The following is a 15,580-nucleotide window of genomic DNA, read 5'->3' on the forward strand; positions in this document are numbered from 1 at the left end:
ATAGGGGGTGTGGGGGTAACGCCCCACAATTTCTTGATCCGGTCGTGAATGGGGGTGATGTGATCAGCATCACGCCCCTAACCGCCTTTACCCCCCAGGGTTTCCCCCAGGTACCCATGTTATTCGACGCTGGGTGGGCGCCGGGGCCGCTTTCACCGTTAGAAAAGTTCCCATATTTGAACCGGCCGGGGATCGAACCCGGGACCTTGAGCATGGTAGTCAGACGCGTTACCGACTGAGCCACCGCGGCCACAATTTCAAATTCAAGTTGCTTTTTTTAGGGTGCAACACTATTATCGGCGTAATATGTCCCATGGAAAAATACTTTGCTTGTCCCTCCGTGGAAAAAACTTCGGACGTCTATGACAGTAACGTCATCGAGTTGTATCTCTAGAATCAAGAAGTGATTGAATTTGACAGTTTCTTTTTGAGTGCACTTTATGTTTAAAATGTAACAGATAGGTTAATCGGGGTAAAGCGGAATCTGAACAACTATGCACCTTCGCTGGAACAAAGCCAGAACCCCTTGATTACAAGGTGATAGCTTTATCACGACGGCAGTGGGGGACATATGATTGAATTTATCTCAGCAAATGGTATGGCATTCTCCTGTCTAAAAGAAGCAATTTTAACTCGACTTCATACTGAACACAGTCGTTTTACTCATGGGCCCTTACTGCAAGGGCTGGACCCTTCAAAGTGTCGTGTCTGTAATGTCATTTTAAGTGTTCGTTCGGCATATTCTGATTGAATGTGCCGATTTTACTTTACTCAGACGGACTCAAATCTTTTCAACTGTTTATCATCCATGTTTGGACATGGTAGTGTTTTAACAAATGTTTTTTTAGCTTTTGATAAGAGCTGGCCTCTTCTACTATGTCTGAGGAAGCGTTTAGTATCTCCTTACCTTTTTACTGTGTTGTGTTTGTCCTGCGCAGGCTCATTTACAAACTTGCACATTTAACACTTCTCAGGGGGTTCTTTATAACTTTTTTTTTAACTCTAAGCTAATGGTTTTTAGATCAGAGGATTTTTCTTCGTAAACTTTGAAGGGTTTAAAATTGTCTTACGTACCGACGGACACAAAAATTGTAACTCATCCATTCATTGGAGCAAAATAGTAACTGAAGGTTAATGTTAGTTATAAGGGCGTAAGAACCAATTCCAAGGACTAACTTTATATACATTTCCAGACGTTCCTGTACCAGGCTACGCCTTTGCACTTTGCTGCATGGCAGGGCCACTTGCAGTGCGTTCTGCTGCTACTGGCGAACGGCGCCCTGGTGAACAAGGCGGACAGGAAGGGAAGGACGCCGCTGCATCTCTCCAGCTTCCGCGGAAGGATACGCTGCGTCAAAGCCCTGCTGCAGGCGGAGGCTGACGTCACGCTGGAAGACGAGAACGGATTCTCCTCCCTGCATTCGGCCAACGACCCCAAGTGCATCGCTGCCCTCGTGGAGGCAGGGGCTAAGGTCAACGCTGTAGACAGCTCCGGGGATTCCCCTCTTCACCTGGCTTCCAGGCGACTGGAGCCGAGGGCCGTTGCTGCCCTTCTGGCCGCTGCTGCTGACGTCAGTCTGGAGAATCTGGAAGGGAAAAAGCCTCTACACGTCATCGGATCGGAATTCACCGGAGTGTTCGAACCATCAGTCGCAAATGTCAAAAGGTAAGTCGAATATCTTGACTCAGGCAAATTTCTTGTTGTCAACACATTTCTTTTTAACCTTTTTAGTGTATATATTGACAGTCTTTCTGTAGCATACTATTAAAATACATTTTCGAACTGCATTTTATGGAACAAAACACTGGAATTTGTGATTTACCTATTCCTGTTTTAAGAAAATCAATACATTGTAAGTGCTAGTTTAAATTAGTTAAGTTAGTATTCTGTAATGTAGGCCCCAAAAGCATTTAAAACGAGACATGGGATGTTATCATATGTACGCGTATGGATGATAAAATCAGAATAGTTTGCATTCGGACACCGGCTGCTCTTTGCCAAATAAGCAGTAACATAATATAATCCTATAGCCAAATATTGGGTTCTGGCTTACCTGCCGATTGCTGGCCTCCCTCCCACGCGGGCCAAAAGGGGGAGTGGAGATCTGCAACCAGACTAGAGGAGCGGGTTGTCGGCCCGACCAACCCCCAGCCGTTGTAAGACTTCGCGACCGGATTACGCTCACTCACTTGGAGCTCCCCAATTCCCTTAGAATGGTGGGTTGCCACCGTTCCGCAACCGCCGCCCAAAGCATGGTGCCTTAGACCGCACGGCCATGGAGAAGGACCAGCAGTAATATATTCTTATGTATTTTCATCTCTTTTGTTTAGCTAACCTCAAATATCTAACCAAGTTAGTTTCTTCGTTATAATTTTAATGCAAAATCACCTAGTTGACTTTAGTTAACGCAGTATTTAACAAGTAGTTTGACGTGTAACTGTACTTCACGTAATAAAATAATTGACTAGTAAGCAGTAACAGGGCACTCTTCATTGTCTTTTACCTTCAATATGAACCTTTTTAACCCAACTTACCTTCCCATATTTTAAACTTTGTTTACCTTAACTCCTGAAGAAGCCACATGATGTGGCGAAATGTTGGGGAAACAGTAAATACATGTCAAAATTGGACTTCGGTTACTTAGTGAAATGATGGCATGTGGTGTAAGTTATGCTTTACTAAGATAATTTTGTCTCTGCAAAATACTTACCCATAAGTTAAACCTTGATATTAATGTAAGCTTTTCTATTAATCTTTTTTTCAGTTTCGACGAGACATTTTCTTTGCTGGTTGGATCAGATGACAGTGCGAGGAAAATTCTTAGGTTCGGCTACAGTGAGCTGCTTCTGACAGCAGTGGTGTTCGGGTCGGTATCGACAGTGCGGACGTTGATGGACTACGTGCAAGAGCCGATGATGTGGTGCGAAAACGACGGATCCACGGTTCTTCACGAGGCCGTCAGAAACCCTAACCCAGCAATTATGATAGAACTCCTCAGCGACGATAGGTTCCTCCTTCCCTTAGAATATCGCGACTATAAGGGTCGAACGCCTCTGCTCCTTGCAGTTCAACGTCGGAAAACGGATTATGCCGCAGCACTTTTGCGAGCCGGTGCAGAGATTACGGTCTGCAATCCGGGGTACGATGTAAACTCCTTGTTCCTTGCTGTGGACAGTGATAAAACCAAAGAACTTCTCGACTTGATTTTGGATGATGGTAGGAGTTGTGTTATGTTCAACTGGAGAGACGGAGAAGGCAGGACTCCTCTCTTGTTGGCTGCTGAGTTAGGTTGGTCGGATGCTGTTGCTAGGCTAATGGCTGCAGGTGCAAATCCTTGCGTCCATAATATCAAAACTGGTCAGACGGTGTTACACGTGGCAGCAGACAAGTCGAACTTGAGCCTGTTACAGATTCTTCTGAGGTACTGCGTGAAGACAAAATCAGGTTTGTTGTTGACAAAGGACGTGGAAGGTAGGACGGTGCTTCACCTTGCTGTCTTGAGGAAGAAGCCAGATTGTGTTCAGATGATAATCGAGTTGACTCAAGATATTGACGGAAACATGGAAGCAGAAGTTGTTCAGAATAGAGAAACCATATGCGAGGACAACTCTGGTGCAGATAAGTTGCTAGACGTGAGAGATGGGATGGGAAGAACTCCCCTGCACCTGGCGGTAGAGTTGGGAGTACGCGAAATAGTGCTGATTCTTCTCGAAGCTGGATGCGACATGACCCCCAGGGTGTATTACGGGATGACAGTGTTTCATTTAGCAGTGTGGCACGTCAGTGCCGACGTGCTTACCGCTTTGCTGAGAGACGGGAGGTGCCAGCACCTGATTAGCTCCAAGGACAGGAAGGGGAACACTCCTCTGGACGTTGCCATGCGCAAGGGAAGGATGAACTGCGCTCGTATCCTGCACGAGCTACGATGGAAGACGTCCGTGGACGACGCACAGCTGACGGCTCTGCACAGATGGGCCAGCGAGGGCAACGCCAAGGAGCTGTCTCTGTTGCTGAAGGACAAGTTCTTCAGGAAGAAGGTGAACGCTCGAGACGCCAGGGGAAGGACGCCTCTCCACCTGGCGACGGAAGGAGGACACAATCACTGCGTCGGCCTTCTGATGAAAGCCGGAGCCCTCCTGTGCCTGACGGATTGGGAAGACGGGATGACTGTTCTTCACGTCGCCGCGCTGAACAAGCACCACTTCATCATCTCGCTCTTCGTTAACGGAGATCAGCTCTCCCTACGGGAACTTGCCACGGAGGATTGGCACGGGAATACGGCGCTGGCGATTGCTGTTCAGGAGGAAAGCGAGGACTGCGTCAGGCTCCTGCTGGATGAGAGACTCTGCAAGTTCCTCACGGTGAAAATGATCCGGAAGTGCATCTACCTTGCGGTCAAACGTAGAAATCCTGTGATACTGCAGGAGCTGTTGATTTGTCTCAAAGGCCCAGGGGAACTTATTACTTTTGATAACGAGAGAAAGAGCCCTTTGGAAACAGCCTTTCACGAGAAGTGGTCTCAGGGAGTAACTATAATGACTGAATTCATGTCTAAACCTGTCGAGACAGATTTATGACTGTATTAATTTGCTACTCCTACAGGAGTGATGTGCATTCATGTGCATGTGTGTTCTACAGAAGATTGGGATCTACATCTAGTCACTGACTAGTCTTCCCTGTGTATGTGTGTGTGGGTATGTGTATGTATGTGTGGGTGTGTGTATGCATGTATGTGGGTGTCTCTGTGTGCGTGCGTATGTGTGTAACAAATGAATATTTTTGTATCGTATTAGCAATAAAGTAATAAGTACGTTTAGAACATGGTGAATTATGACATTACTAATTCAAGACAATACATGAAAAAATTACCAAATGGAGCATTTTATTTTGTAAATGTGTTCTGAACGTGTTTCAAGTATAGACAATACCAATTGAATACACGAAACAAATAAAAATAAGGTTAGTTACAAGTCTATGTATAGTCTATATATGTATATCACTGTGTGTGTGTGTTCATTTCATCTTTTCCCCATGGCATTATATAAACTACTAATTTCACTAGTGAAAAGAGTTACAAAACCGTAATTCTTGGTAAATAATGTAGCAAATACGTAATTAATATTATGCAGGGTGCGACATAAAAAGCATTTCATGTGATGCCTATGTCTTGAAAATTATGTCACTCAGATGCGCACAATTCTCCTTCAAACAAACCTCAGCACGTCGAACGTACAGCAGTCATAATCTTGTGCAGCATCTGGAAAGTCTCCCGATATGTGACCATGCTGACAGACCTTCTACAGCCAGAACTGCGTAGGCTTGGTCTTCATAGGCGCCGTGGTAAAGCCGTGGTTCCGGCAAGATGGTGCCATACCTCACATAGCGGGGATATCGATGACGGTTGTTCGTGGGATGTTTCCAGGAATGATCATGTCACGTCAGGGTGTGATTTCTTTTTGTGGGGGTTGTTGAAGCAAAAGATCTACATGACACGACCTAACACGTTGGATGACTTGTAGTCCATTCGCGCTGCAATATAGCAAATTCCGATGGAGATGCTACACAAGGTTATGACTCCTGTACGTCGACGTGCAGAGATTTGTTTGAGGTAAAATTGTGCTCACCTGAGTGACATTATTTTCAAGACATAGGCATCACATGAAATGCTTTTGCATTACTTTCCAGTCATGTAAGTGTTTTCATTGTTACTCTAAATTGCAATATATATTTTGCAAATTCATATCGTCTCAATATTTCTGCCGCACCCTGTATATGATTACAACTACCAAATATACATTCGGATCAATACGTGTGTGTGTGCATGCGTACTCCTTACATACAATTTGGGCTGTGATTTAATTAACCGTTTCAGTTTTTGTAGATATTACGGTGAGCTGTCTGTTTTTGTTTGTTGTTGTTTTTAGTTATATATGTATGGTTGAAATACAAAGTATTTGTAAGCATATGATTGCCTGTTTCATATCCGTATATAAAAATAGAACCATTTCTATGATTTGTAATTGCAGTAATTGTAATATTTCCTAAATAAAATATCGTTTTCTACATATATATTATGTGCATACCACCGTCGAATTATGTTACAGAATATTTTTCTGTACCTCTTATCAAAATATTGAAAATAAAGTTTCCTTCCACGAAGAAGAAAAGTGCCAGCAATTGTTGTGGAAAGGGGACAAGGTTATTTGATAGATCTAAATAATAATAATAGATATTTGTTACAAACTAAGCTTCTAGTCGGTCCACTGATTTCCAGCACAATCTCTTCTTTATTTTTTTTAAAATATTTCATTCAGTTAAAATATTAAAATGCGCAGTGTATTTTGGTATTAACTTTTGTACATCTTGCTCAAGAAAAATCATTTAAAGTTCGGTGGAATTTCAGTCATATAGTTTACGTTGTGTGATGTCTGACCAAAGAATTCCAATCTTGGAATATTAAAAACTCAGAAAACAATTTACTTTTTTGAGTTAAACGGAAAAATATGAAAACACGAAGTTCTGACTCTTCCCTACATTTTACATGCAATATTCCTAGGTAACTCATTTTTCCTGTAGTTAGTCTGCCCCTCCTCCCCGATGACGCAGTGGTAGCATCGTTGCCTTGTAATCAAAGGGTCCCGGGTTCGATACCCAGTGGAGGCGCATAGTGGTTCGGATCCCAATTTAAACTGTAAGTCCAGTCCCGATTAGCCTTAGTGTGCATAAAGTGGACTAAGAACACCAAATCAACCAAGTTATTCTGCCTGAATACTAATTAACGGAACTTTTAGCTGTTCATAATTTAAAATGAAAGACGAAAATTTTAAAGGGGGGAGTTTACTCCTTCGCGACGCCAATAACTGTCGATGTTGTTACTTGAAAAAAAAAAGTTACTAGTAACTCCAAAGACTACACACAGCTTAGACAAATTAAAGAACTTGAAATATCAAATTCTACACTGTCAATGGTCTTCAAGGTCAAATGTTTTAATGGCATCCACCCTGGCATTTCTGTCTGACCTACAGAAGGTTGTTTCACGTTGATGGCAACGATTTAGATCACCAAGGAGCAGCACGTAGGCATAGCACAGAGCAGCCAGAGCCAGTAAAACGAAAGTACTGTGTGTTGACATACAAAGACGATGGTTGGTGTGTGAGTGAGTGTTTATATGGCACCAAAAATTCCAGTCTTTTGGGAGGGGTTCATCTGTGCCCTTTCCGACGTTGGTTATAGTTATAGCAAGATAATTAAACAGTGCCACATGAAAGCATTCCTTGTGTCAAAGAAGGGTATCAATGCAGTGTTGAATCGCCATAAAGCTTGCACCGTACCTGTTGCTGGAACCAGTCAAAGTGGGCCTCGGGCATATCGGAAGCCCAAGCGTTCCTCCGATGTTGTGCGGAAAGTGAGATCCTTGGTGCGATGTGAAAACCCTGCAACGCAAAGAGTGATTGCACAGGCAGTGCAACGTTTCCCTGCAACTGTGAATCGCATCATAGCCCAAGATTTACAACTTGTGCGGAAGCACAAGGCTCAAGTTCATACGTTGCGTGCCTCACATGTCCAGGAGAGGAAGAACAACAGTCGGAAGCTCTACGAACGCCATCTGGCAGGGGACCGCTGGAAGTATGTGGTGTCCCTGGATGAAGCTTGGGTGTATCTGTCGGGATGTGGTAAAAAAAGGGGCCGTCCACTATCGTCCACGTGATGCAAGAGGTCGATCTGAGTGGGTACGTGAATGTGCTGAAAGTTTTCCACGCGGGTTCATGGTTGTTGGCGTTTACTGCCATAACGGCAAACTTCCACTGCGCAGAGTGGAAAAAAAGGCTAAAGTAAATGCAGTAATTACGAATATTTTGGAGCCACTTTACAGACATGATATTCCTTCTCTCTATGGCAGCGACACATCCTGTGTTGTCATCCACCAGGACAAGGCTTCCAGGCATATGGCAAAGTCCACGCAGATATACATGGATCGGATAGCACGTGAAACGGGCATTCATGCAATCCCCTTTACAGACATCCCTGTAAAATCCCCCGATGCCTCTTCCATGGATTTTTGTGGGTTTCCGTTGTTGAAACGAGCCTTGGGAAGCAGACGGCCCCGCACAATTGAGGGTCTTTGGAAAGCTTGTCAGGAGGAATATGATCGTTTGGACCAATGTGTTCTTCAACGCAGTCTCCCCCAATGGAAATTCCGCTGCAGGGCCTTTTCTGCAAGACAGGGGTATCACGTGGAGCACCACCGCTCGTGACGTAACGGTTTTTCTTAAGGTGAGGTGGGTTCTAACTTTGTTACCATGGACGTGAAACGACCTTCTGTATGACTGATTGATTTAGCATGGATGCCAATTATTAAGATTCCATGCAGGGAAAATATGTTTTTAAAGCATTTTGCTCCTTTGCTGGTGTACTAAATGAAATAAATTTGTACAGGGATAAGTAGATGTGACGTACACTATAGCAAGAAAGGCTTTGATGGGCTCATAGAAGGATACATTAGTACAGTGACGTGCACTGAGGAGTAGCTAGTCTAGCAGAGATAGATCAATCAATCTCCCATCTCGAATTATATTCAAATCACAATATTTATTGTCTTGTTAAAGCCACCACAGCTCATATGCAACACCTTCTTTTGCACGCGCTTCTCGTCCATCAGTGTTCTCCGCGGGCAAAGCTGGAGCTCTTCTTCAGCCAGGCCAGTTTCCAGGTAGAAACGGCCGGCCCAAGGAAAAGGAAGATTTCTACCCCTACTTCCCTTGCCCCCACGCCCCCCGCTGCAATGGTTGAAAGCCCAGGCTTTCAGGTCCCCCAGTCTATCTCCTATAGGACAGATAGGGGATTGGTTTCTCATATTTTTTTTGAAAATCCTCTAAAGAACACAGGGTAAAATTTTCTGCAGTACTTATGTTCTCTGTATTTACACAACCTTTTACACGTTGTACAATATGTGTGTATGTATAATATGGGATGTAGTTTTATTATTTATAAAATGGGAACGTGTTATGTGCAGACAATAATGTTATGCTTTCTTTCTTTTTTTTCTTTTTCAAATATGGAATATATAATGATTAAATTACAAATATGTGCTCAGGCTCTCTCTGACTCTCGTTTTAGTAGTGTTTTATTTAAATATACTAATCTATTGGCCTGTAACAGTCATAAATACGGATGTATTTATTTGGGCAAGAGAACGCGTGTTCATATTGTTGTTGGTTTGGTTTATTTTACTTCGCTTTTCTGCCACATTTGGTTATCGCGAAAATGAGGATTGAGTGATGATATGATGAAATTGGTGAAGGGACCTCATATGAACAATCCAGGCCAGGATTCGAACCCGTGATGAGTGCGCATTCTTGTCCTATGTGTTGCAGTGAATAGTGAAATAATTTGGAATGAAAAATGTATCTCAGAACTCAAAAAGTCAAATGAATATCATTGAAGAAACTACAAAGTGTGTTGTGTTTTGTTTCCTGTCACCAAATCAACCAAGCGCAGGGGAGTAGTTATCACAGCGCGCTACGACACCAGGCGTTCCGGGTTCGAACCCCGACCCGGGCATGGGCGTTCCCTGTGCTCGTCCCTTCATCAGTTTCATCGTATCATCTTCACAATTAACCAAATGTGACAAAAAAGCGACGCTAAGTAACAAAAATGAAATCAAATCATTGATTGATTGCTCAAATTGGTTTATTTTACTTCGCTTTTCCGCCACCTTTGGTACAACAAAATAAATGAAGGAACACAGACAAAGAACACAAATGGCCAATCCGAGATTCGAACCCAGGATCTCTGGCTTAGAGTCAAATCAAATAGTTTTTTTATTTTCGAATGTGGGTGGAGGTTACGTGTACTTTTTTCTAGTACTCATTCATAATTTTGCAATATTTTCCTGTTATTGACATTCTTCTTTTTTGAAGGAATACTGGCCCTAAAGGGAGGAGGGGTGTGACTCACACCAACCCCCCCCCCCATTGAGCACGCCACTGACTGCTACCCCAAGTGTCGACGTCACCGCACGTCACTGCATTAGTATGAGGACTATATTCACCTTCAGATATTTCTATTTCATGTTGGTTATTTTATTGTTTTTATTCTTGAGTCTTACGAGCATTATTCTTAACTACGATGTTAATGTTAGCGTGCAATGTTGATCTATGTTATTACGTTTTACAGCAAAGTTAAAGGTAATGCGTAAAGGTAAAGTGCTCTCCTGTGCCAATCACCAGGCCATGAAGGCGTATGGGGGGTGTGGAGCTAGGGTCCCATACTTTCTCGACCACGGTCAAAGGTGCCCATGGCCGCCTTTACCCGCCAGTTTCCTCCAGGTACCCACTTCATGCGACGGGGATCGAACCCGGGTCTCTCGCATGGTAGTCAGGCGCCATAATGACCTTTTTTTTAAAAAAAATAAAAGGAATACCCCTATTCTGCAGTATCCCCCGTCATTCACACATTTCTCAAACTTTCACACATGTCAATTTTCACTGTATTCTCGTTTTTACTCATTTTTGGACAAACACAAACATCCAAGTCTTAGCCGGGATTCCTGTCTTTATAGAGTGCTGTGCTATCCACTCCACCACGAAGGTCGACACGACTGAGCTACCGCGGCTTACTTTTTACAGCAAAGTGGATTCATAAAATTGTTTCTTTACGAATTGTCAGAGTTTTAAGTGCACTTTATGTTGAGATAGATTAATTGGGACGTAAACTTATAGTATAAAGTCGAAGCTTTATACTATAGGTATACTGTAGAACGTGTTTCTACCGGTAATGGAATTAGGTTACAAGGCAACACTGTTACCTCTAAACTATGGGCCAAGAATTCCTCTTGAATTGTGTTTGTGTTTATTTTACAGCTATTTTATGCACATATAAGCAAGTAGGGACTGGACCGTCAGTTTAAAGTGAGATCCGAATAGCTGTGTGCTTCCACCTGGTATCGAACCCGGAGCCAGGGGTGCCCACAGGGATTGGGGATTATGGCGCAGATTGCGCCATCGAAATTTTTTGGGGGGATTTTTTTCCTTAATGTAATATAAATTTCAACATTTATATATTTTCCAAAATAAATGTAAAGACATTTACACCTTAGGTACACCATATTTAATCCATTAGATGAAGAAAATTAAGTATTTAGAGGTAGCAAGTCCACAGGTGGGTTTGTGGACTCACGTTACGTCCAAGCAACTTTTTTTTTTTGGGGGGGGAGGACGATATTTTGTGATGGAAATTTGATGTGAAACAGTTCAGCATTTGGCACAAGTTGAATTACGTTATTAACTATCCATTGCTGTTACATAAATAGCAAATTCTAGACTGCCAAGGAAACTATAACGGGTAGTATTATTATTAAGGAAGGGTGGATATCCAACTCTTACACACTGGGTCTTAAATCGACACGTGGATTCTGGTAGGGGATTGAAGATTAAACGTTTTGGGGGAGGGGGCAATATCCAACTATTGAATATCAGTGTTAAATCTTAGATTATCCTGGAAATTTTAGTTAAGGGGGGCTGAGCATTAAATTTGGGGGGAAATCCAACTCTTGTGTATTAATATTACATCTGAGATTGTGGCGGAAAATGTGGTTTGGCGACGATTTTTTTTCTTTTGGATGGGGTAATATCTAGGTACTCTTCAATATCAACAGTAAGTCCAAAATTTTGGTTGGAGGATTGAATATTAAATTTGAGGGGAGGAGGTATGGAGCTCTTAATAAAGTGTAAAATAGATTGTCAAGGGATTTCTTTAGGGTTCGAACATTATATTTGGAAAATATATTTAGCGATATGGTATGCGCACGTTTCGGCGCCAAACATGGGAAAAGATAAGCTGGAAAAGAGTAAATATCGATGGATTCTATGAAAGTATTGACGTCCCATTAAATTAATATTCTTGCAAGCCTGCAAAGAAATGGATATAATAATTTTCTTGCTCGCTTCGCTCGCAATATTGTGTTACAAAAATGCGTCTGGCATTTTCATGAGACCATTGTGAAGAATTATACTGTAGCTGCATTACAAGACATAAACAATATTCTCGATATTTATTAATAATATAATTTCTTAAAATATAATGCTTAGTGTCGGCATAATGCTTCATTTAAAGCAGGTGAGTCATTTTGATGATATGGTTCTACTAGCAATATTATTGTATTATTGATTCCCTGTAGGCTATGGCGCAATAGTTGTAGTGCTAACTGTGTACTTCATAGTAACGCCTTGCACATTACTTGATAAAATAAATAGTGTCAAATTCGAATTTCTAACTTATTGTTGCAGGATAAATTTGCTTTAGCAAGTGAAATTTGCACTTAAGATGATATCCATGTAATTATTGCTATGGATTACTAAAAAAATTCTAATTACCCCAGGCAGAGGGGGTGAGTTCTTTGAAGGAGGCATCTTATTATATTCTCGTCCCGGCCTTGAATTTCAGCTAGTTCTGTAATTTTCGATCTTAATTTGTGTAAGACTTTGTGTTAAACAGCCAAATTGTGGGTTATTAAAATCTTCTTCTCCCACCACAAATACTGTTTAAATACATATTTATATAATTATGACACTTTCCGTTATTTCGAAAATTTGAACCATTAAAAAATATGGACAGTTTAACAGGCTATTGTAGTCAAATAAAATGAATTATTACATTCACCCAATATATTTTGACTGGTCTAGCTGGGGGATGGAAACCTCTGTTTAAGGAGGACGGGCAGATGAAGTATAGTGTTCAATAAAGCTTAAAAAACGTTATTTTCAGTAGACACGCTATCGTAATTAAATACTTCATGTGATTGGGGGGGGGCGCATGACGAGATTTGGGGAGGTTGGCGCCATTGGTCTTGGGGGGGGGATGGGCCCCTTGATTACAAGACGACGACTTCACCACTACATCATCGGAAACGCTCTTCCCTGGAATTGGTTAATCTTTATGAATATAGTAAATAATATATTAATCATGAATATGTAAATTGATATTCAAATATTTTATCAGAATTTATTCCGGCAAGTCTCGTTAATGATTAAAACAAAATACGGAAAATTTGATTACATATGTTACGCCGCTTTGCATTCTGGGTAGACTCAAAAGAGAAAACTGCCGTGTTCACTTTCCTCGGAGATAATCAAACTGAAGACGTTGGGTTTCCTGTTATTTCTTGTGCTGACTGAAGACGTGACTAGAGAGAGCAAAGATCTTGATGAGTAGTGCAAATTTTTAGCAAATTCCTTTAGAACAATCTTCTTTGCAGTCTTTACGGAGATACTGTTTGCTCTGAAAGAAAAATGCAAGTAAAACATGGTGTGAACACAGTTTTGTAGATTGATAATCAGTGACGGCGCCAGCCTGAAATAAGTGGGGAGGCTACAGATTTCGGAGTCAAATTCTCGGGGGCTAACTAATGCTGGCTATAAGTTATTTACTCAATACGTTACTGCGGTATAGTTTTACCAGTGACTTATTTTACAGCCAGATCCAAATTGAATCACTAAGATGTTGCATTTTGTTCCATCACACAAAATTACTTTATTGTAAAAAGTGTGAATACTTTTGAGAAAGTTAATCACACCAAGAAACTACGATAAGATACGTTTGTTCTTACGAGCAGCTACACCCTTGTTTAAATGCTATACATTTGCAAGCTCTTTCTCAAAGGACAGAATAGACAGAGCACTCAACCTCTCGTTACCAAACACTTGAATTGCCGCAAGCAGCCGCATGGGATGCACATTTCAATAACAAAAACTTGTAAAGTTCGTAAAAGGCAATTCTTAAAGTTTTTACTATTCCAAGCAGCTGCTGAAGGGTCTCTATTTTGAATTCCTTTATGCCTCATAGTGTGCCATGACCCTAAACCAGTGATTTATCCCCACACCCACAACAACCCCTAAAATGTTCCACAAAGACCCAATTTTATAGTCATTTAGGCTTCAAATATACACTTACACCACTCTAAATGCGAACCTACACCCCCCAATAAAAAATCTAGATAAATCTATGCTCTAAACTGTCTAAATCGCAACAGTAGGGAGTTGCGAAAGATTGCAGCTTTCCATGCTTCAGAAAAGCGACTCTAAGTTAAAAAAAAGTAGGCATCAACTTAACAATACTACCCTTGATAAATGATACCATTTTCTATGCCATGATGAAATATCTTACTTTTTCTTGTTCAACGACTGTAATTCAGAACTTAGGACTAAAAACGGGGAAGATGCGGAAATAACGTCCAAGGAATTTTCACTACAAATTCAGCTCCACTAGGAGACAAATACATTGACATAAGAGCATTGAACTCTTGTTGCAACTTTTATTGCAATGTCATTGAAATGAAAGGTTTCCCTTTCCTAGACATTAGAACAGGGTGCAATTTGTGATTTTATCAGAGGACGACAACGTATTAGGGAAACCTACTATAACGGCTGGGGATACGTCGGGCTGACCCCCCGACTATTCCAATACTGGTTGCAGATCTCCACGCTTAGAGGTGACAAAGGAAAGTGTGGGAGGGAGACCGGCAGTCGGTAGGTATGCCAAGGCCCTTCATGGGCTGTCGCGCAAAGGATTATTATTATTAATTCAGCCCCACTAGGAGACAAATACATTGACATAAGAGCAATTAACTCTTGTTGCAAGAGTTGCAACTCTTGCACTGGACTTTTTGATTAGTGAAAATAACTGTTGAAGATCAAAAGTTTATTTCAGAATATATTATGCATCACTTCTGATCAGAATTGGATCAATTGTTTTAGATGCGTTTTAAAGATTGGTCCTTCTTCTGCACAGAATCAGACGTTACTGCAGAAATAACTTTCTAACTTCGTAAATGAGAATTAAGTAACATGTACAAAGGACTAGAACACCGAGCAATAAAATTGCCAAAACGTGATGATTTTTCGCACGGTATTGCAATGATAGTTGATTGGATTTGTATTAAGGTCCACTATATGCACAGAGGCTGATCGGAACGAGAGCTACAGCTCCTAATAGAATGAGAAGCACTTAATGGAATGTAACTTCCATGAGAATCGAACCCGGGACCCCATGATATCAAGGCAACAATTTTATTGCTAGACTATCGGGGCAGGGAGCACAATTTTAATCTTTCCAATTGTTAGCATTTAAGAATTAGATTGTGTAGTATTTTATTGTTTGACATCGTATTTTTCCCTCTCGAATATTTGCAACGATAAAGATAGATATAATGATGACGCCAATGAGAGAACATCGCTAACACTCATGCAATTGTCGGTACTCGAATGAGGAACTAACGAGCAGAACGCTTCTTAAGATTTTGAGCGTCGTCCTACTTATAAAAAATAATTTGTCACATCTGTTAGACCTATTTGGAAATATACGATAGTTATACGATTTATAGAGGCTAATAATTGTACACATTCAGGTGTATATGCCAACAATGAAAGAACAAACTACCCTCCACTGAATACGTCCACCTATCAGGAAGGTAGCAGATTTCGTAGCAACTTTGGCGACTCATGATTGGTCAATTACTTAGTTTCAAATGAACAGTGGCCACTGTTAAAAAGGTAAAGGTAAAGTGTTCCCCTGTGCATAGCA

General features: G+C 41.4%; 2 protein-coding genes across 2 annotated transcripts in view; one reads left to right on the forward strand and one right to left on the reverse strand.

Moving 5' to 3' along the window:
* Positions 1-5,137, forward strand: part of LOC145992680 (uncharacterized) — a 42,785-nt gene extending 37,648 nt beyond the window's left edge. Inside the window, exons 3-4 of the mRNA XM_083129058.1 lie at positions 1,194-1,666; positions 2,766-5,137. Of these exons, the coding sequence (XP_082985184.1) occupies positions 1,194-1,666; positions 2,766-4,578 (2,286 nt within the window). The 3' untranslated portion in view covers positions 4,579-5,137. The remainder of the gene's footprint in view (positions 1-1,193; positions 1,667-2,765) is intronic.
* Positions 5,138-13,006: 7,869 nt separating this feature from the next.
* Positions 13,007-15,580, reverse strand: part of LOC145992683 (uncharacterized) — a 245,492-nt gene continuing 242,918 nt past the window's right edge. Inside the window, exon 8 of the mRNA XM_083129063.1 lies at positions 13,007-13,279. Coding sequence (XP_082985189.1) covers positions 13,278-13,279 — 2 coding nt within the window. The 3' untranslated portion in view covers positions 13,007-13,277. The remainder of the gene's footprint in view (positions 13,280-15,580) is intronic.

Source organism: Lepisma saccharinum, chromosome 9 (genome assembly GCF_977018435.1).
Source record: "Lepisma saccharinum chromosome 9, izLepSacc3.1, whole genome shotgun sequence".
NCBI lineage: Eukaryota > Metazoa > Arthropoda > Insecta > Zygentoma > Lepismatidae > Lepisma > Lepisma saccharinum.